Consider the following 22,788-nt stretch of genomic DNA (forward strand, 5'->3'; position numbering starts at 1 on the left):
CAGGTTCAGTCACCTGTGGACTCTGCCACAATGTCCCCAGTAGAGAGGACAGCAGCCTGGGTTTTGAACAATGGGCAGTATGAAGAGGATGTGGAAGAAACTGAGCAAAATCAAGATGAAGCCAAGCATGCTGAGAAGGTAGAACCTAGTCTGCTTCATTGACTTACTGATCCCAAAATGGCAGGCCTCTAAAAGGATTACCTAGCTAAGAACATAAACTCCTCCCACCCCCATCTTCACCTCTACCCCTTATGTTAATCATCCTCACATATCTATGTAAAATAGGTCCGTGGTGTGTGTGCATGTGTGTGTGTGAATATATGTGGAAAATGTTCATCTTGCTGGGGGGTGGCAGTTAGCTACTATTTTTATTTTTAATGTAGATGCCTTAATCTAGCGAACACTCTGCTGTTCATTTCTAGTCATTTTAGGTAAATATTTCATGTTTCCATAAACTTATTGGTCTTCACCCAAGGACAAAATCACCCTAGGGGAAGACTTTTTCTTTATCTTGGTAACAATTTGGTTTTGATTTTAGTTTAGTTTTGTTTTGTTTTCGTTTTTTTTGTTTGTTTGTTTGTTTTTTGCCTTTTCTGGATAAAGAATGTATAGGTCTATAGATGATTGTTAAAAGGATATTATCTGTTGTTTAGATTTTGTTGTTTTTGTTTTTTAAAGAAAAGTTGACAAGGGGAAAAAGGGTTATCAAACAAGAACCTTGACATCATATATAGAATTATATTATTTAATTGACAACCAGACAATTAGCTTCTTTTTATCAGCATGATATTCCAGTGTACTCAAACCCCAGCCACAGCAACTACAGTACAAGAAAGGGCCATGTAACTAATGGAGTCACTGAATTTATGTAAAGCTTCTTAGAACACAGACATGTATGCTCCAGCAGGCAGTACAAAATTGGGCAGGTGAGTCATATTATGAAAATGGGCCAAGAAGCAATATTAATTGGCCCTAGAGAACATGTAGGCCTTTGTTTAGTGCTGTGACTGGAATATTTTACACTTTTATAGTTGGGAAGAAAGCAGCAATAACCTCTGCCATGAAAGTCTATTGATTTAGGGGCTTAACATTATAGAAATGTTGCTTGTTCTCTAAAGGGGTAATTCTAGTAGAACAAAGGAATGGCAGTCTGATGAGCTAAGACACGTCAGAGATCCTACAGTGCAGATGATGACACAGAATCTTTTTCTCTTATAGACAACTGACTTTTGGCTTATTTTAAGTGATTTGTCAGACTTTTAAGTACTTCATCTATTTTTTTTCCCCTCTCATTTGATATCGTCACAGATTGGATGTGGCTTATACCAATGGTAGCCTAGTGTAGAGAGAGATACATACATATGTAGAATTTGGAATGCCAAGTTAAGATTTAAAATGTAATTTTAGTAAGAAAGGCAATGCTCCATTAAGATTTATGCCAGTTGATAATTTTAAAGAATATTAAGAACAGTATAGGGAATGACAGCACAGCCAGCATCTAGCTACACTGCTTAGGGTTTCTTTTGTTTAAAAAAAAAAAAAAAAGAAAAGAAAAGAAAAGAAAATCATTGATTTCTAAAAGCAATGTAATTGCAGTTTTTCTCTCCTTGCCTCTTCTGCCCTAGTATGAACAAGAAATTACTAAACTTAAGGAGCGCCTGAGAGTGTCCAGCCGGCGACTGGAGGAATATGAACGCCGCTTGCTGGTGCAGGAGCAGCAGATGCAGAAGCTGCTGCTGGAATACAAGGCCCGACTGGAGGACAGCGAGGAGCGACTCCGAAGACAGCAGGAAGAGAAGGACAGCCAGATGAAAAGCATCATCAGCAGGTTAGACATCACCTGGCAGCAGATGTGGGCTAGTTAGGGAGACAAAGAATTGAGATGATCCACAGAACCTTGAAGGAATGGCAGCAAAAGCCATTTTTATGCTTGTTGTACTGAGTACAAATGGGATGATTGACTGTATCTCTTAAAATATCCCAAATATGAGACCTTGGGCACTTCCTATGAAGATAATCTGTTTTTCTTTAACCATAACAATTAGAAAAAACTAAAACTTGGTGATTTACTTGAGAAATCTTAGAGAACTGGGTTTTAAAAATGTAAATATCCAATGCCCAAGACTAAATTAATCTTTCAAAATGAGTCCAGAAATATGGAAAGGAATTTTATGGAATATCTTTGGGGCCAGAGGACCTCTTTTGAGAGTGCTGCAGATGCCAAGGGAGAAAAAGGGAGGGTAAAGTTTACCAAACACTTGTATAGCACTCACCGTGGGACACACACCTTTCTAAGCACTTTACACATAATAGTTTGTTTAATCTTTATCACAGCCTCCACCTACGCATTATTATTCTCATTTTAGCATTATTATTCTCGTTTTGCAAATAAAGAAACAGGCAACAAATTCATTAAGTCACTTGCCCAAGGTCACATAGTTAGTGATGCACCAGGATTTGAACCCCGGACTCCAGATTCCATGCTCATAACCACTATGCCTCAATATTTGTAAAATGCTATGGACAGGTCAAGTAAACAGAACTGTTTGTTGTTTAAATAGTGTGGAGGTAATTGACCATCTTACTGAGAGGTATTTGGGTAGACTGGCAGAATTAAACATCAGTGAGTTAAGATGTGAATGGTGGACAGGAAACAAGCTAGACATACTACATATAGAGTACTCATTGAGGAAACTTAGCTGTGCAAGGGAAGAGAAAGTGGGCCAGGTATAGGGTAACTTGAGATTAAGAGAGGGTTGTTTGGTTTTTGTTGATTGATTTGATATTTTAAGATGAAATAAGTTGTGCTCAGGAAGGAATCTGAGAGAGATGAGGGAGGAAATGATTATGGGATTATTGTTCCAAAGGAGATGAAAATGTGTGGGATCCAGGCACAAGGAGAAAAATCGACCTTAGATGTCTTATTCCAAGGTGGCGGAGAAGAAAGAAAAGATGGTTGCAGGTGTCTTATTAAGAAGGGCAGAGGATATTGAGTTTTCCTGTTCTCTACACTAGCTAGCCCTCTCTTTGAAGATGTTGATATTTCCTTCCTGCCACATTCTAGGCTAATGGCTGTGGAAGAAGAACTGAAGAAGGATCATGCTGAGATGCAAGCAGTTATTGATGCAAAGCAGAAAATAATTGATGCACAGGTAAGCAGGCTTTGAATCTAATAGAAGGCACTTGTTTATAATAACTATTATTTCCTGACTTCACACCCTTGCAAATGCCAAGGCAGGTACCAGAAAATGGGTCATTGAAAAGTTCTGGACATTATGTTTTGAAGATTAAATGAGTGTCTATGTGACCTCCATTACTTTTCCTTTCTTTCACTGGTGAGAAGTCTGTTTACTCAGCAAAGTATTAGCGTGTTTAGTGCAGTTGCTTGACAAATCTCAACCTAGTGCATGATGCGGTTTGCTTCTTTCCTTATGGAAAGGAGGGCATTTTCTAAAGGGGTAATTGTGAAAAGTGCACTGCATGTGTCTGGCTTGTGACCTCCACTGACCATTGCTTGGCTGTGCTGTTCATGGTCTTGTCAGTCACGTCCACTGCCATCAACCTTTTGCCCCAGACAGTAATGGAATTGCCAGGGAAAGACAAGGTTGTAAAAAGGTACCTTTCCTTGTTGTTGTTTTGGTTTAGGGTTTGGCATTGCTGCTTGGAATGTGCTTGGCTGCTCTTCTTTGTTGGTGCTGTGCTTAGAGAGCAGCTTTTGATAAAACTTTAAAAAAAGAAAAGGTTGTTGAAATCAGAACCTAGGCTTCTGCTCACTATAGCTCACACCTGTGACACCAATGAGATAAAGGCTGCCAAGAGCACCTCATAGGGACATGTTAATGATTAGAGCAAAATCCAGGAGGCAAGAAATGTTTCTAACTCCTTTTTATTTTATCATTGCAAAATATGGTTGTATTTCTTATGGTGAAGCAAATAACAAAAAGCAGGTACAGTTTTGATAGTTTTGATAGTGGCTGATCTAGCCACTGAATGTGTTGCTTCCCTGAAGATAGCCGATCCAGGTTTGCATTTTTCAACCTTAAATGCCATATCATAACCCTAAGCTGTGAAATAAAAAATGAGAGCAAGGATTTTATGCATAGATAGCCTATTCCCTTCTCTAGGTATCAGCTAGTAATCAACATATTTTAGAGCCCCCAGTATGCTTAAACATGTACTTAACAGTCTAGATTCCTTACAAAGTCCATGTGGAATGGGGTTTATTTTTCAACAAAATTGAGAGTGAGGCTGAAAGCGCAGTCATGGAAAGAATGCTTCATAGGCCTCACACTTCTTTAAACACAGTAGACTTGAAAGTCAGGTGAGAGTTGTGAGGATGCTGTCTCAATCAGCACAGTTCCTTAAAATATTTTGGATTCTTGAACTCTATAGTTTCTGGATACTTAGACATGCTGAGAATCAGAAGAAAGGTCTATAGTAATTATCTTACTTGGTCCTTTGAAAGAAATCTTTCTAGATGTCCCCAGGGTAGGTGAGGTAAGGGTAGTGGAGACTAGGCCGTCTCACTATTCACACTATAAAAATTCATCCCAGAGACTTAAGAAAAACTGCCTGGATAAGTAAGGCAATTGAGTCAGGAAAATTAATGTTGGTAGGTTTTCACTTTGGAAATTTCAGTATAGCAATATAAAGCAAGAAAAGTTCTATTAATAACCACACAAGGAGAGATGTTAGTACTAAGCAATAAAATACTTTTTAAATAATTTCAGCTGGTTTAAAAGTATCAGTCTTGGCCAGGCAAGGTGGTTGATGCCTGTAATCCCAGCACTTTGGGAGGCTGAGGCAGGCAGATTGCTTGAGCTCAGGATTTCGAGACCAGCCTGGGTAACATGGTGAGACTCATCTCTACAAAAAAATGCAAAAATTAGTCAGACATGGTGGCTCATGCCTGTAGTCCCAGCTACTTGGGGGGCTGAGGTAGGAGGATAGTTTGAGCCCAGGGGATCAAGGATGTGGTGAGCCGTATTTGCACCAGTGCACTCCAGCCTGAGCGACAAAGTGAGACCCTGTCTTGAAAAAAAAAATAGTCTTAAGCAGAGGGAGCTTGGGTGTGCCACAGTTGTGGTTCTGTACACGGACTGACAGGACAGCCTCATGATTAGCTCCTGAAGATTTCTACCCCACCCCCTAATTTTATATTAGGGCTAGGCGACTGGGTACAAAGCAGAAGTCACCTGCTAGGCATAGGAGGTAAAAGCCAGGGAGGGAATCTGATTTATTAGGACTCAAATGCTCTGGAAAGTAAGGACCATCTCTCAGTTAACCAGGAGGGTGTCATGTGCAGGAATGGGAGAAATGTTATCCTCAAACCATCAGTCACTGTCAGACTGATGGTCTGGCTAAGCTAGTTAATATTTTGGGTCCATACTTCAAGGCAGTGGTTTTGAAATGGTTTGGTTCTCTGGACTATTTTGGTAGAATCAAGGCACCTTTCATAGATGAATATACAGCTGCTTCCACTGACCACTCAACAGCAAGGACCACTCTCAACTAATGAATCAAATCATACTACGATTGGTTAAATATAATACATTACCTACCCAAACACAGATATTACTATATAATAAATTATTCTACCAGAGGCCCACTATGGATCCCTAGAGAATAGTTGGGAGAATTCACTAAACTATATTTGGAAAACCTCTGCACCATGCATAGCACAAATCCTAAATACTATAGTTAAATTTTTAAAAATTATAGTGTCCTTAAAAGGAAGGTTTCTCAACTCCAACTGTTGGCTTATTGATACATTAAAATCTTATTATAGCAAATGACTTTAAACATCTTTTGGCATTCTTTGTAATGAATGACTTTTGTATCAGATCTTTTCTTTTGTAAGGATAAATCTTCTCTCTTAAGTGAATGATGGAGCAGAGCAGCCCTTCTGGCATCGTTTAATAGAATGAAGACATGTTTGGTGTGAAAGCTTCCCAGAGAAGTAACTCATAGGTCAATACTTCCCAAAACACTACCAGACAGGTGCCCAGTAAACTGGTTTTCATCTCTGTCAGCAGCCCTGTGCTCCCACCAGGAAAATCTTGTCCCTGAATTCAACATCTGCCTCTTCTTGAGTCATTTCATGCTACAAGGCACAGGCCTGCATCAGCCACTTTCTAACAGGAACTGCAAAAGGATGAGCCCTCCTTTTGGTGAGTGGCAGAAGCACCTATCCTGGACCTTGTAGCTTAGGGGCCATAGGGATCCTAGTGGTGATAATAAGGATCCATTTCTTAAATATCAGACCAGAGAATGTGCTACCTTTCACCCCTGAGCATGAGGAGACATTGTGGCTCCCAGGATTTCTCTATGTGACTCAGGTGGAGAACAGAGAAAGGCTTCCTCCTATGAGAAGCAAAGCAGCTGCCTAGTTACTGTTACAAGTGATATCTCCGCTGTGTTAAATTACAGGTCATAAATGGAGATGAGATTATTCAAACAGGCAAGTAAACCCCGCGTCCGTTCTCTAGCTGAACAGTTCCCAGCCCTGGCCCAGTGCACTGGCCTCCTACACATTCCAGCTCCTGCCACTCCCCACATGGAAATCTTTCCTGTCAGGTGTGGACTAGATTGCTTTCCCTTACAATCCAGGCAGAATTGAAATGTCCGAGCATCTTTTGCCAACTGAACTTGACTTTCATTAAGTCTCTATTTGATTTTTTTTAACTTTTTTGTTTTATTTTGAGAGGTTGGCAATAGGAGGAAATACAAAGGGAGCTTCTTTATGTGGAAACTTTCTGCTGTTTAGTAGGAGGGCTGTTTGTCTTCAGTTGTTACCTTTTTAGGCAATAAGTAATTACAGTCATTCTTAGCCTTCTTTTTGACCCTTTAAAAATCAAGTTTTTCATGAATGATTTATTTTTGGATGAACCCTGGAGAATCCTAATTTCCTTAGTATTGAGGCCTTATAATTTATCCCAATTCTGAAAATTATCAGTTACTCAGTTTAGAGATCATTCCTAATAATGCGGGTAGGGAGGGGGGAATATCATATTTAGCTCTTACCTCTTGTTTTCTAGTATTCACTGGCCGGTTCTTACCTATTGGCTTTTCAAAGATCTGTATTTGTTATCCCAGTAAACTTCTTTGGTTATAATTCTTTAAATTATTATTTTTTAGAAGCCTTGCAGCTCTTTCCTTTAGTTTTGTCTATCCTTAAAATGAATTACTTTCCCAAAATAAAAAGCATTTTATACCAGATGCATGGGTCATTAATAATGCTGATTTTGTATATCTTACCACTTGAGTTCTCCATCAGGGAAAGAAGGATTTTTTTTAAGTGATAATGACAAGCAAGAGCTAGTTTGTTGTTGTTTCTTTTTTTTAATATACTTTGAAACTGTGACCACCAGCACTGCTGCCTTACAGATCCTGCTTTCCTGCCCCCAGAAAGCAGGAGAGTAAAGGGAAGTATTATTTGATGCCAGGTGGTACGTGATTTTACCTAGATTTTCCCCTAGGGCCATGGTCTTCACTCTTCTTGCTCCCAGTAGCATGTGTCCCAAAGTGTAGCACTACGTGACAGCCCTGGGTAGCTGCTGTTTTAATAGCAAGGAGCAGCACCAGCCCTCAGCCCTGCCACCTCCTCTGTGAACTTTACCATGACTAAACTTTACCATGCTTTCCTCAGGGTCAATTTAAAAGACCCCTAAGGTAGTAAAGCTCCGTTTGGCTTTGGAGGTATTCCCCATATGCTATTTTCTTTTTAATTTTACAGGCATAGGTAAAGACTATTTCCTGTATTGTTTTCTGAAAACTATAGACTTCATGTTAGAAAGGTTCTGGGATGATTAACTGAGCTGCTGAAGCTAAGATTAGGTTATCTCTTCTAACCTAATCTTTATGAGACTGATAATGTTTTGATAAAATAATTTTATAAAAAAATTTTAAGTAGTCCTACTTTCCTTTAGTTAGACTGCCTATTTTTTTTCCTCTTTTTTTCCCCCTTGGTTTTTGTGTGTGTATATTCACCAATGCTTGGTTTCCAAATATTGTTTCTAAAGCATTTTTTTTCAGAGACTCAAAAGTAAAATGAAAGCAATCTCCATATTGGGCAGCCCTCCTGGAGTAACTCTGAGCTGGAATGGGTCTAGGAGCCTGTGTTCTCTGTTTGTTCTCATGTGTTATGTTGATGGCATTCCCTTTTCGGGCACATCTCCCTCCCCATATTCAAGTAACTCCTTGGTCTGAGCTTTTTGGCTGCTTTTTTCCCCTCTTGCTGTTGCATCCTCACCTTGTTGGTGACTCTACACTGCCACCATGTATTGTTTTAATTTTGAGCACAATGTGAATTCTTTCCAAATGTGACTGATATGCCCTCTTTTGGGGCTAAGAACCCATAGATCACATGCTCTTCTCCTCTACAAAATGAAACCTCTGGTGCTTCTTTCTTTGCCACCTAATTTCCATGTTTCAATTTTGACCTAAAGCACTTAGTATATAGTAAGGCAGCTTGATACCTCTGTTGCATAGTCTCAAGTAACACATGGTATCACTTTTACATGAAAGTCTAATGTCCCAAGAGATTTTTAATAAAAAGCCCTGCTATGCTGAAAGAACAAGAGAGAGAGAGACAGAAAAAATAAACAGACCCATTGGGCTCAGGGGAAGCTGAACCTGACCAGTGTGCAGAAAGAGGCAGAGATGTTCCATTTGGGAAGCACCATGCATACGGCTGTTTGAGAGAAAGCGCTGGACTTGTCACTCAGTAAAGAAAGCGTGTTACCTCCTGCCTGTAGCCTGAATAAAGGCATGATTGGTGTGTTGTAGGAAAAACGGATCGTGTCCCTGGATTCAGCCAACACCAGACTGATGAGCGCGCTGACCCAAGTGAAGGAGCGGTACAGCATGCAGGTCCGCAATGGCATCTCCCCCACCAACCCCACCAAGCTTTCCATCACGGAGAATGGTGAATTCAAAAACAGCAGCTGCTGACGGGCTTTGTGAATAGACAGACTGTGGAAGGAGACAGAAGGAAATTGACCCACTCTCCTATCCCCAGACCTTTACTTAGCCCCTCCAGGTTTACAGAATGTTGCTACTTCACAATGGCAATGTGGTGAGAAACTCTTGAATGAAGAAAGGAACCTTGTCTTTCAGGGCATAAGGCAGTGACTTCCAAGGTCAATGCTTTTCCCCCACATCTCTATGTACATAGGGAACTTAGTTCTGGGCCATGTACAGAAAATATCACTGTAATATACCAAAAGGAAGTTAATAATGTAGATTACCTTTTTGATTATTGCTATTTTTATTATTGTTTTCCTCTTGTTGAAAGCACTGCAGTTGTTAGAGGAAGTAAAGTAGGAACTGTTGTGTGAGTGAGACACGAGCCTGTAGGTTCAGTAGGTAGAGACCAAGCATCTATCTGATAGAAGCACATGGAGTGCAATAGGACATTGTGAGAAGGAATTTTTCAGGGATTCATCTACTAGTTTAAAAACCCCACTCTGGCCCCCTTGTCCTTTCAGAAAACGTGCAAATACCAAGATCCATACAAAACAATAATTTATTCCACTGATCAACCAAGACTGGTTCTGGTTGGAAGCTAATCTGATTTGGGGATTCACTGTTTCAAAGGACACAGACAAAAGCTGTTGCATCAAAACTGGACTTTAGGAGTAATTTCAATGGAACTCCTGTCAATATGTTTATTTCCTCTGTCTACAGCAGATGGGAATCTTCTCTTTTAGATAGGGGCTTTTTTTTTTTTAACCCCAATGGTAATAAAGGGTGTTCTTTTTCCTCTTTAGAGTTTACAAAGCTATAAATATTTGTCTCTCCACGTACCATCTTCATCTTCACACATTCACTGCGCTTTCCTCCCCATGGTGGGAGCTGTCGTCACCAACAGGGTTTACTCTCCCCTGGAGAGGTTATTTAAATAGCTGTCCATAAGCCATCCAAATCAACACCCTTTCTTCCATACAGAAAAGGGCTAACCATACCATAGCTGGAATCTCTGAATATTTCCTATTAAAATTTTTTTATATGTGTTAAGTTATAATTTTTGTTTGGGATAAAGACTTTATCCATTGTACTAGCAGATCTATGGGGGTTAATTTTATCTCCATCTTTAACTTTTAAAGTGCTTCTTCCCCTTATCCCCTCAATAAAGAAAGGAAATCCAAATTTGAAGCATCACTCTCTTAAAAGTGATGATTGCTCATGTTTAAAAAAAGAAAAAGAAAAAAATTGAAAGTGTCAGGATGGCACATTCCAATTGTTATTCCCATGCTGATAGATCTGACAATAATGACCCAATTTCAATACTTGTCATCTATAGCCTTATTATTGCAGAACAGAAAAAGTCATGGAAATGAATTCATTTCCTTTTTTCCAAAGGTGTGAAATATCATCTTGAATGCAACCTTGATTACCAGAAGTATGGAATGTTACATGTTAAACAGACATTATATATACAAATATATATACATATATATTCACACATATGTACATATAACTGCACAAATAGGAAAAATTCATGCCTTCTATGCTGTTCAGATATAATGTTAAAAGGGTCCTGAACCTCTTTAAGCAAGATCTAAGCAGTTGTTTTATATTGAGAAAGCAACAATGTTTCTCGAATAAGTTGATGTTGATTTTAAATTATAAGCTTTAAAGAATTTTTTTTTCTAGAAAAAGGGGATGGAAAAAAAAGGACCTGAGGGAGCTATATGCATCAAGTGAGTGTTTCCCCATAACAGATTATTTATAAGGGAACATGTATAGTGCCCTCTTTTGAGTGATGCCGACAGACACCAAGCCCTCCTTTTCACCGAGTCCCAGGTTTGCATTCCAACCTCTTGATCTCTGCCCTCTCTCAGGTGGATCTTTGTGTTGGACTTTATGTTCCAGCAACCTCACCATGGCCACATAAGCCACAACCTTTTAAAACAGTTTATTTCATAGCAATCCCTGTTTCTGCCAGACAGAGATCTAAAATAGGAGTTTCTCACTGTGTTTATCTGATCTGCACACTTTATATCCAGCTGTTTTGGCACTTTTACATTTTCTTCACCTTTGGTATTTGTTTTGCAAAGTCTTACACCTTCTCTCCAAGTGGAGGGCACACTGTGGTCAAAATCACTTATTTTATTAGGAAAAAGAGCTAACTGTTCCAAAGTGTAGTGTCCTTTGTTGAAGGAGGAGGGATGTAAGCATAGATCTGTTACTGTTTCTGGCTATTCTCAGCTCAAGCCATGTTTAATTCATTCTTTGTAAAAGCCTTCAGTTGTGCCACAGAAAACCTGGTAAGAGAATTGTCAGTTTCATTGGCCTTAAGTATGTAATGTGGGTGATGTCTTGCCATTGAGGTTTGGAAGCTCTTAAGTGCTGATTATGGATTACAGAGGGCTGATAAAATTACCTATATTGGAAATTGAGAGAAGCCCAAAAAAAAATCAAATGTGCTTTTGATGGATAGAATGTATCTTATTAGCATTATGGGAGCTCCTTAGAGGGCTGTCTTCATTGGAAGATTTAATGCCCAAAACATTTGGACAGATTATGCAGCCTTCTACTAGCAGGTTATCTTGAATGAAGAAGAAATAGCAAAAAAAAATAATAATAGTAAGAGCATTACAAGTAAACTAAAAGTTCAGAGTTGTTGACAGATGTTAAATGTTAGGTTATCCTGTGAGCCTACTCCTGTCCAAACATTTTTCTCAGTTTTTCTTTAGAGAATGCTGCAATCTGTAGAACTTACTCTGAAGGATTTTTTAAGAAGAGAAGTCACCAACAGGTGATAATTTTTATGGAGATATTTCTTAATTGGCTTTCCCTCAGTTCAAGTAGGTAAATAACTTTGTTTTGCTGGGAGGAGGTACATGGCTGAAGAGAGGCAAATAGATTAAGATAGCAATGTCTTGCACTTCCTGTTTCCCTCAAAACACCACCACATTGTGGGTCGCAGGATAGATGAGGGTTGAGTGGAATTTGGAATTCAGGTGAAGTGCTTGTAAAGTGCATGTCAAGCTGACAACAGACTTGACCATTAATGAGGACAGTGTTGGTAGGAGTCAGAAAAGAGCTTCATATTCCCCTTTTATATTACTGAAGCAATAAGCAATCTGAGCTGAAGCAGCAAAAAGAGTCACATTTCCATCAGATCATCATATTCCCTGAGTCTCTGCAATAAAAGCCATGTCAGAGGAGAGATTATAACTAGGTAACTGTAACAAGCACTTGAGCACTTACCATGTTCCAAGCACTATCACCAAGGTACTGTTTGGGTTTATGGCAGTCTAACAGTAAGAAAAATGTGGTAAAGTGAGGTAATCATGCTGCTATAGCTTTTTGCTTTTTTTCATATAGTATCAAGTTGGTCAGAATTAGCTTTCTCTGACTGGTCTGCTTCTGTGTTTCTCTGTGATGGTGTTAAGACTATGAAAGAAAAAGAAAGATTACCTAAGACTGCTATGAGCATTAACTATATGCCCTTAAGAATGAGCTTGACTTTGGAAGTAAAGCTTTTCAGATCTTAGTCTACCCAGGGCCTTTGTTTATGCATCTGTGGTTCTGTAGACCCCTGGCTTTCACTGTGTTCTCAGAGGTACACCAGATTGAGAACCGAGTTCTTCTTTGGAAGTCCCAGAGCAAAATCACTGCCATCAAGTGAGTTTGCATTCGTATTTGTTTCCCCTTCCATCAAGGGTTAGTTTTAGTCATCTCTAGCTTGGAGTTCCTGAGAAGGCTGGTTATGGGACTGAGCGTGGGAAAGGAACCCTCTTCAGCATTACCTCAGTCCCATCAGACTACTCCATTGTGACCTTGAGCCCCACACACGCTTGACACCAGACTAGACTTGTCACAGGGCCAAACCCAAGAGCCACCTGCCACAGCTTCACTGCATTTTCAGCCACACCTTTGGAGGCCACCTTCTCCTATCAACTGTGGAAAGCCAAAAGGGCTCCCTTCTCCATCCCCCTTCCCTTTTTCAAGTCTAATAGTGAAATCTCCTGCTTACCCCAGCAGTAAATAGTTGCCTTCCTACCCCTTACCTGGGGGCCGATAATTTGAGATACTTTGTTTTTTCAATACGTCAGTTGAAGGATTTAGTTTCTTAAAAGCAAGAAATGTTGGAGTGTTGAATTTCTATTTAGAATCTCTTTTCATGTTTGAATGATTGTTACTAGTTCTAGAAGCATTCTCATTGTCATGACCCAGTTATGTATACTCTTGGGTTTAGGAAGGACAAAAGTGATGAAATTTGCATGAGACAGAATAAACATCTTAGGAGGAGTGAAAGAACCTGAGGAAGAGACATGACCCATAAGGGAATGAATGCATAAGCAGAGCCTTCTCAGTAGCCCAGAGTTTCCAGGAAGCAGGAAGATTTATATCCCTTGCCCACTCTTAAAATACATAGATACATAGAAAAGCAGTCTCTGTAGACAACACATGCACACACCCACACAAAACAGAATTCCTGGGGCTTCCTTTTTCTGAATGTTAGTCCATTTTATCGAGCAGTGATTCCCAAACTTTGAGATTTTCAGATTTTGTGCTCTCGTTTTTTAGATTTTATGACAGTCATTCTATCATCCTTAAAAATGTAGTATATGTGTTATATGTATATGTAAGTTAAAGCGACTTGAAATTGACTTGGTTTGGCATTGTCTCAAGAACCCTAGATATCATTGATACCATGGGGAATCATAGAAATAAAGTTGAATATCACTGATCTGAGAGTAGGATCCAGAAATAAGTAGTTTCAGTTCCTGATCAGTTAAGCCTCAAGTGCTTGAGTAACCAACACAGCAAGACTTGGGAAATGCAGCGAGCACCCAAGGAAAGGAAAGCGGTATTCTTTGCCTGCATTTCAACATGCATTTTCATTTCCTACTCAGTTCTATCTTCCACTTAAATACCCTCATTTGACCCTAGAAAGTTTTTTGTTTTTTTTCAGTTTGAGACTTAAAACCAGATTTATTTGTTGTTGTAGAGAGATTTCCACAGAAGTTATGTTTTATGGACCTCCATCATCTTTGTGGGGGTACAGATATTTATGTGTAAATATCATTTTATGTGATTTCCAAATTTTCAAGGGAAACATTTCAATTCCCAGTTCAACAAAAGGTTAAATACTAATTGACTCAATGACCACCTTCAGAAAAGTTAAATAGTAAATTAGGTTAAATTTTGACTGGTGCTTAGACATTTCCTAGTTATATTAACTTAAGCAGACAGCAGCACATTAACCTGAGTTACACCGGTGAGGAATTTACCTTCTAAATTTGATTTTGTTTTTCATCTCCAGGGCCTTAATAAGAGTGTGTTAACACACGACTATTTTACAATGATAGCTCTAAATAATTTATTTTTTATTTCAAGAAAGAGAAATACACCTTAGAAAAACAAAACCCAAGATTTTATTTTATTTTTAAAGCCATATTTTTGTGCTAGTAGCATTTAGATTGTTCCATATGTGAGATCCATATCTGCATTTCATTACCTGGGTTTGTTCTGAAGAAGATTTATTTTTGTTCTGTGAATAATTTTTGACGGTTCTTGTACATGTACAGATATAGATACATTTGAGGTCTTTTATTGATATTCCTACAAAGAATATAAATAAACTTTAACTTTAAACATTTCAGACTAAAGTTGCTACTATATTTGACATATTGCTGTCTTCTAGCATGCACCTGGGTGACTAGGACACTTGGAGAAAAACAAGAAAGGAAATGTATGCCAGAATATTATTCTGAAAATACATTTTAACATTAAGAACAGTCTGTCTTAGAATTTTCCAACTTCCATGTAGTAAGATTTCAATTTAGGAAAAATAACTAGCATTAACATGTATTGTGATAAAATTGTTACTTTCAAATTCTGCAGAATTTGAAATCTCTTTAATAACTTGTGACAGGTAAAGAAAGTTTCCTTTGGTTTATTAGGAAGTGTAGCCCCACGTAGCTTCCTAGACCGCTACCATCCTCTTGTAATTTTCCAGTTAGATTAATGGAGTTTGTTTTCAGGATTTTTGGTGTTTGGTTCAGGTTTTTTATTTTAAATTCTTAATAGAAGTTCATTTGTCATTCCCAAGATTATTTTTCCCAAATACAACCATCTTCTCCTGCATCCCTGTTTCATTCTGTAAAATCCAGGAATGCAGGTTTCACGTGTAGTCTTATTTTGTGTTAGTTGTAGTTCTATGCTTTTTGGCACATCTCGAGTTCTTCCTAATCTTGTTCTACTAGGGATTACAAAATTAAAATTTACTCAAAATCCAGAGAAGATTTCATGAAAGGGAAACTGCATATCCATAGAACTGTGCTACTTTTTGTTCACTTCGAAGCTGACCCATTTCAGTCTGAATTGTTCGTGACCTAATGTAAGCTTTAAGACTTCCTGGATCTGAAACATCAAAAAGAGAGAAAGTGTTGATGCGGTCTTTTTACCTCATGGTCCTCTTAGCCATGAACCATCCATCCATATACGCTTTATGCACATCCATACCCCGTAATTGTTTTTAGCCTCCCTCCAGCTGCCTGACTTTTTTTATTAGCATTTTACCAGTAGGAAAATACATAAATCAATTTTGTTAGCAAAATATATATATATATGTTTAATGACAGAGAACACTAAAACAGATGACTAAATTAGTGGTTTTCAATCCTGATTATTCATCAGAATCACTGGGGAGTTAAAAAAAAAAAAAAAAAAAAAAAAACAGAGGCATACCTCCTGAGCTCCACCATTGAACAATTAAATAGAATCTCTCTAAGGATTGGACCAGGCTAGGCTTTTTTTTTCTTTCTTTCTTTCTTTCTTTTTTCTTTTTAACCTTGCCGGAGGTTCCGAAGAGCCAAGGGGTAAGAACCACTAGTTCAAATCAAGCTGTGAGCACTGTGTGTAGGTGTCTGAAAATGTTTTCTGTCCCCAATCCTGAAACTAGGGTAAGTTGGTTACAGGTGTTTCCTTACCTTCTATTTGGAATTTAAAATTCTACTAAAACTAACAATATATACTCAGCCTTCCCCCACATACGCCTTGTCCTTTAAGTCTGTGATGTAGAAATTCTCTCCATTAACATGGTCATCCCATTTATGGAATAGATACATGCTGACAAAGCTGACCAGAAGACGGAATTCCCTATTTCGACCTCAGTTTCCCCACTGGCTTCAATTTAAAGCAGAAGGTAAATGGCTTCTAGTTTGGTGTCAGAAGCTTCAATGAGTACACCCTTGAGGAGTGCTGAAGGACCCAGACCAGAATCAAATATGCCACATTTGACTTTTAAAGAGTAAACAACAGGCCGGGCGCGGTGGCTCATGCCTGTAATCCCGGCACTTTAGGAGGCCAAGGCAGGCGGATCATGAGGTCAGGAGATCCTGGCTAACATGGTGAAACCCCGTCTTTACTAAAAATACAAAAAATTAGCCAGGTGTGGTGGCGGGCACCTGTAGTCCCAGCTGCTCGGGAGGCTGAGGCAGGAGGATGGCGTGAACCCGGAACACGGAGCTTGTAGTGAGCCAAGATCATACCACTGCACTCCAGCCTGGGCGACAGAGGGAGACTCCGTCTCAAAAAAAAAAAAAAAAAAAAAGTAAACAACGTAGAGAACTCAAAGTTCCTTTGTCTACCTTACCAACCCCTACCAAAAAAGAAAAACAAAAAAGGTTCTTAACTTTTCTTGACCTAATATTCAGCACTGAAGTCTTATTACTTGAAACTTATCAGATGCTAAATTACACCATTCGTACTTGTTCTTTCAGTAGCAAAATGTACTGAAAGCTCTCCAGTCCCCCCTCCACTCCTGGCAAGCATGCAGTCATGTGCGCATGTGAATTTTCCAAAATCAGTATTTTGTAAGATTCAGTTGGTTCTATGAAATTACAATAAAGAGTATTGTATATTTTATTATAATTTGTAAATTGTGTGCTATACATTCTTTATATCAGTAAAATTTATAATAAATACATATACATTATATACTCACACACACATATTGCTGGTCTTTCTAAAAACTTGATTTTGTGAAATTCTAGAATGAATTGCCAGGGTGATATTTGTTTGGCCTATGAATAAATTGCAATGAACTAACAGATAAATGCCAATGTTTCCTTGTCTGTAAAATTAAGATTGTGGCTAAATAGTCTATAGGGTCCTCTCTAGCACTGACATCCTGTGGTTATTATCTGATATAATTGAGAAATGTGTCCTTAGACCATGTTCAAAAATCAGCTTGAAGCTTTTCTCTCAGTATTTAGGAACAATTCTTCCTCTTCACAGTCTCCTATGGCACAATAGTTTCTAAGAACCAAAAAAGTCTGGAATAAGTGTATATTCAGAACACTACAGTGATAATGTTGATAATAATAATAGCCGGCCAAGCATAGTGGCTCACGCTTATAATCCCAGCCCTTTGGGAGACTGAGGCAAGAGGACTGCTTGAGCCCAGGAGTTTGAGGTTTCAGTGAGCTATAATCGCACCATTGCACTGCAGCCAAGGTGGACAAAACACGACCCTGACTCAAAAATAATAGCTAATGTTTATTGAGCACCAACTATGTGTCAGATTATTTGCTAAGCACTTTGTATGGAATATATCATTAAATCATAACACCAACCATATGAGTTAGACATTATCATTCCTGTTTCATGAGGAAACTGAGGCTCAGAAAGACTAAGTTGGCCAAAGCTACACAATGGATAAGGGCAAAACTAAGACCCAAACTCAGATCCCTCTGTGCTGTCTTGACCAAAAAAAAAAAAAAAAAAAAAAAAAAAAAAAAAAAAAAAAAAAAAAAAAAAGCTTAGGAAAGACATTGGAGAGGATAAGAAAAGATTCAAAAAGATCGTGCCACATAACCAACTTGTAACCATGAGCCAAAGTGATGGCAGTGGAGCAAGATGAGGTCATATTCCACAGGTTTTCCACCTTAATATATTGGCTTTTGAAGATTGTCTTGCAATGTCACATCATCCGACTGATCAGAATTAGAAGAGTGGGCAGAAGTCTCACCTGTCTCAGAAATTGGTCTTTCATCTCTTCTGGGTCCATCAGAGTTGAGATGGTAAAGTCTGCTTTCAGGATTCCAAAAGGGTGCCCTGGAAAAGAAGGTGCTGCCTGTTCAGGGGAATATTATCCTATTGCCATTTCAAGCTCTTAGCAGTCAGGAGCACCCGGTGGATACCACAGATGCTACATGCCGATTTGGGATCTCCAAGAGAAGAAAGAAACTGCTGAGCAGAAGAATGCTTAGCCACAATTAGGACCAACCAATTAGTGGCTGAAGAAAGAGTCCCATGGCTTTGGGTAATGCAGGCTCTTCCACAGCCTGGCTACCCATCAGGCAATTATTTTCTTTTTTGTTTCTTCTGTATTTTTCTCCTTACTTTTAATCCAGTAAGTGGATACTCCACACCATGCTGGAAATACTCACCTCTCCTTGAGCTCCCCACCACAGAAAATTCTAAAGAAGTTCTCTGACTCTTTAAATAAATTCAGCCTTTGCCCATGAGCCATCCATAATCATTACAGGAACTACAATCTCATAATAAGACTGTATTTGCATTATATTTTATTGTTTATGAAGTTTATAATTATCTCATTGGGTGCTCACAACAACCCTATGGTATAGGCAGGGTAGTTTTTTCCACATCCCCTTCGCAGAAGAGAAACAGAAATTCAGAAACTTGTCCCCTAAATTTTCATAATAGTCACGGAGCATAAACTAGAATCCACCTCTTTATTCCTATCCCTATTCCCAACATTTCGTGTTGTCTTTCATGAAAAGGTCTCAAGGGCCCTGTGCCAAGGAGTGACTGTCAAGATTTAACTGCTCCTCTGGTAAGAGTAGGAACTTGGTAGACAGAAGCAGTTACCTGATTTTTGTGCTGATGTATTTTTAGATTCTGAACTCAGATGTTGGGCCTCTGTGGCAGCAGCTGTATCTCTTCTATCAGTGCCACTCCCTACACTGGTCACAGCTACAGGAGGGGAAAATAAAAGGTTTATTGCAAACACAACCAGGAGTAAGGTGGCCTGATATTGGTGATTGCCCCTGAGCTAAAAGACAGGAAAGTACAGCCACTACTAGGCACACAGTTGCTGCAGAAGCCAGCGATGTGGGAAGCTCAGTTCCTGCCAATCCCTGACTCACCCCCACAGGCTCTTGTAACCCAGCACTTGAGTTGCTACACTATCATCTTTCAGAAAGCACCCCTGGCAGCAGGATCTGTGGGGCTTGGGCAGTGTTAGGAGGTTTTTCCTCATCAAATTTTTTTTGTTCAGTAGCCTATGCTCCAAAGGGCCTAATGTCCTTATTTTGTCTGCCAGCTACACAAAGCCCCCACCATGGCACCCAGGGACCCTCAACATCGCCATCTCCATCCCAAACCAAGTGTAGGCTCTCCCCCAGCAGCCCTTCTCTTCCTGGATGGCTGGCCATGCCCGGAGGCGCTCCAGCCAGAGACCCTGGTGTCCTCAGTGGCTCCCTTGCTCCGTCTCACCTGCTTTCATGTTCAGTCACCAAAGTCCTGTCAGTGTCTTGCAGATGTCTTTTTATTCTTTCAAATATGGAAATAATCCTTTTATTTGGAATATATTATTGTAAAATATTTAAGCAAATTTATCCTCTCCCCAACCCAGGGACACCCATGATTAACACTTCGCAGTAGAAGGTCCTTCACACTTGCGAATTTGTTAATCTGAATGTGTAAAGATCTCTCTTGTTTGCTTTAAAGGCTGCTTAGTAGTCTTTCACTGAACGTACCATAACTTATTTAACCAATCTGCTTTCAGAGGACATTACGTTGTTTCCACCTTTTCACTGTAATAAACAATGCCACAACAAGCAACCCTGTGTGTGGAGGGTGCATATATATGTGTGAACCTCATATTATTATTTCCTTAATCAATTTCCAAGGGTAGAATTTCTGTATGAAAGATTATGCACATGTTAAAACTGACACAAATTCTGATACCAGAGTAATAGCCCCAGTCGGCATACCTACTGTGCCAAGATCACTGTTTTTCCCACATTCTCAGCATTATCACCTTTCAAATCTTTGCTACACTGGTAAGTACAAAACTAAATTTTAAAACTGCATCTTTTGGATACTTGTAATCTCACACCTGTAATCTCAACACTGGGAGGGTGAGGCAGGAGGATCACTTGAGGCCAGGAGTTCAAGGCCAGCTGTGCAACATAACGAGATCCTGTCTTTAAAAAAAAATTTGCCAGGCATGGTGGTGTATGCATATAGTTCTAGCTACTTGGGAGGCTGAGATAGGAGGATCGCTTGAACCCAGGAGTTCAAGGCTGCAGTGAGCTATGATCATGCCACTGCTCTCCAGCCTGGGCAACAAGAGTGAGACCTTGTCAAAGCAATAAAAAGTAAGCATCTTTATAAATTTTGCATTTGTGTGATTCAGTGAACAAAGCTGAGCATTTTTTAAAATGTATTTGTATTGGTACTTCAGTTAACGTCACTCATGAACAATGTAAAATCAATTCCCTGTCATGTCCCTTCCCACTCCAGTGCTCCACAGCAGGCCTCGGTTCCACCTACCCAGACTGTGCGATATTTCCCCACACACACGTTTCCTGTCTCTCCTTTTCTGACTGGCTGTGCCTTCAAAGGCCTCTTTCCCCACCCAAAGCATCATTAATTTCTTTAATAAAGTGATAAATGTGTAAAATTCAGAAACACAGAAGAGGAGGGAACATCTGTATTTTCATCCCCTGAATATAGTCACTGTTAAAATTGTCACACATCTCCTTCCAGACTTGATTCCTAAGCATTGACATCTCCTTTCAGCCTTGTTGTGACTGTATTATGTACATAACGTTGATAATGCTTTTTTCACTTAGCACCCTAATACAAGCATTGTCCTACATCATCCTAAGAACCTTGCTTCTGGAAATGCAGATCTGAGCATTTTGCTCACCTGCTGTAAACCTCTGATGGCTCCATTGGCAGGGGGATCAACTCCTTCAGATTTTGCCCCCAGTGTACCCCTTTCTCCTCATCCCCTGCCACTCCCTTCCCCAATATGTGGCCTACACCAGTCACATCAAACTGCTTGTCATTCCCTAGCAAACCATACAATTTGACATCTGTCTTTACCCATGCTGTTCCTTCTGCCAGGAAGAACTTTCTATACTTTTCTGCCAGATGAAATCCTCCATTGTTACACCTTCTATCCTATTACCACCTTCCAGGCAGAAGGAAATGAATTGCTTTCCTGCCACAGCTCTTGGTTCACACTTCTGGTGCAGCACTTTCCAAACTGTCCTGACTGTCTCCATTAGTTCCTAGGAGACCATGTGCTTCTGAAAACAGGAAACAGCCCTGCTCATCTTGGTATCCACAGTTCAATGCCTTCTTCAAAACAAGTACTCAGGAAATTATTGTCAAATTAAATCATCTACCAATGTGCACTATCCTAGTCCCCAGAGAGATACAAAGAAGTACAGAACAGCCCCTGCCCTGTAAGATTCTGCAATCTCAATAATTCATAATTGTAATCATTTATAATTAATAAAATGAGAATGAGGCCAGCCCCATATATTAAGGTAAGGAGAGAGGTGGGAGAAGGAATGAGTCACTAAACATTTCACTAGAGAACTGAGATTAAAATGGTAATAACTACCATTTATTGAGTGTCTGCCAGATGCCAGGCACTGAGAGATGAGAAAAATAAGGTTCAGAGAAGTTAGGAAAATGGCATAAGGCCACACAGTAGGTACTGGAGCCAATATTCCCACTGGATTATTTCTCCCCCAGATCACCCCACTTCACCTCCATCTCCATCCTAAATTACCCAGGGAGGACGAGACAGTGAGCTAGCTCTGGCCAGACAGGACCCCTGTAGAATGCGCTGGAATGCAGCCGGAGTGCGGAGACTGTGGCCCAGCCCACAACGCCCCCACACCACACCCCACCTCTCATCCTCAACTCCCTGGCCTGCGCCCTACGCATGGAAGCCAGGCCTGGTTGCCCCAAAAGAGGAACTCGCGGAGGTGCTTGGGCCTGCCTGGGATGGAGGTCCTAATTTATAGCAACGCGTACAGGCACCTGTTTGGGTCTCTGGCGAGCTCCCAGCTGCCTCCGGGCGGGTGTTTTGGCTCAGGGCTGCAGAGTCAGGGGGTGCAGTTGTCCTTTGGGGCACAGCTGGGCTGCCTGAGCCAAATGCGTCCGAAATGCTTTCTTTGGTCCCCGGAGAGCTCCCTGGAGCCTGGGAGCCGAGGCCCCGGCTGGATGTGGCAGACCCAGGGGGTGCTGCTATCCTGGGAGTAGCTGGGGCATCGCGGGTGGAGTCGTGCGTGGGGTTCGAAGCGGAGGCCAGAAGAGTCGCAGCTGCTTCCTGGGGGACAGAGAGGCTCCCCCAAGAGGCCGCAACAGGGCTGGGGGGCTGGGTCGCCGAGGGTGCGGGGTGGGAAGACACATTCTGGACAGTGACCGCCAGCATCCTGGGTCCTTCCCCAGGAACCAAGGTGCTCCCCGGGGCCGCGAGATTGTCCGCAGGGCCGGATGTCACCGCCCCTTGGGGCTGGAGGGCCGCGGGGCCCGCGGAGGCGGAAGCGCGCGGGTAGGGGGTGCGGAGGCCGGGCTCGCGGGGCTCCGGGCTGCTCCTCTTCGTGAGCCGCGCCGCTGAAGCCGGGCCCCCCGAGGCGCCCCCGGGGCCGGTGCTGGTCCCTAGGGCCGGAGAGAAGACTTTTGTGGGGTCCGCTGCGCCCGGGACCTCTCCCAAAGCCGAAGGCGCCGACGAGTGGCGTCGCGTGGTGGCTCCCCGGGCCTGTGCCTCTTCCATGC

General features: G+C 40.7%; 2 protein-coding genes across 4 annotated transcripts in view; one reads left to right on the top strand and one right to left on the bottom strand.

Moving 5' to 3' along the window:
- RASAL2 (RAS protein activator like 2) overlaps window positions 1-14,617 on the top strand; it is a 393,164-nt gene extending 378,547 nt beyond the window's left edge. For all 3 annotated transcript variants that reach the window (XM_010375694.2, XM_010375695.2, XM_010375696.2), the window contains 4 exons: window positions 4-138; window positions 1,626-1,828; window positions 3,065-3,152; window positions 8,788-14,617. In XM_010375694.2, coding sequence (XP_010373996.1) covers window positions 4-138; window positions 1,626-1,828; window positions 3,065-3,152; window positions 8,788-8,952 — 591 coding nt within the window. In that variant the 3' untranslated portion in view covers window positions 8,953-14,617. The remainder of the gene's footprint in view (window positions 1-3; window positions 139-1,625; window positions 1,829-3,064; window positions 3,153-8,787) is intronic.
- LOC115899009 (translation initiation factor IF-2-like) lies at window positions 14,611-22,786 on the bottom strand. The gene is made up of 4 exons (XM_030934952.1): window positions 22,051-22,786; window positions 18,853-18,957; window positions 17,990-18,075; window positions 14,611-15,378 (listed from the first exon to the last, which is right to left on the bottom strand). Exons 1-4 carry the CDS (start codon window positions 22,784-22,786, stop codon window positions 15,298-15,300), a joined length of 1,008 nt encoding a protein of 335 aa, XP_030790812.1. The 3' UTR covers window positions 14,611-15,297.
- Between the last annotated feature and the right edge of the window lie 2 nt (window positions 22,787-22,788).

The sequence above is a fragment of the Rhinopithecus roxellana genome, chromosome 8 (genome assembly GCF_007565055.1).
Source record: "Rhinopithecus roxellana isolate Shanxi Qingling chromosome 8, ASM756505v1, whole genome shotgun sequence".
Taxonomy (NCBI): domain Eukaryota; kingdom Metazoa; phylum Chordata; class Mammalia; order Primates; family Cercopithecidae; genus Rhinopithecus; species Rhinopithecus roxellana.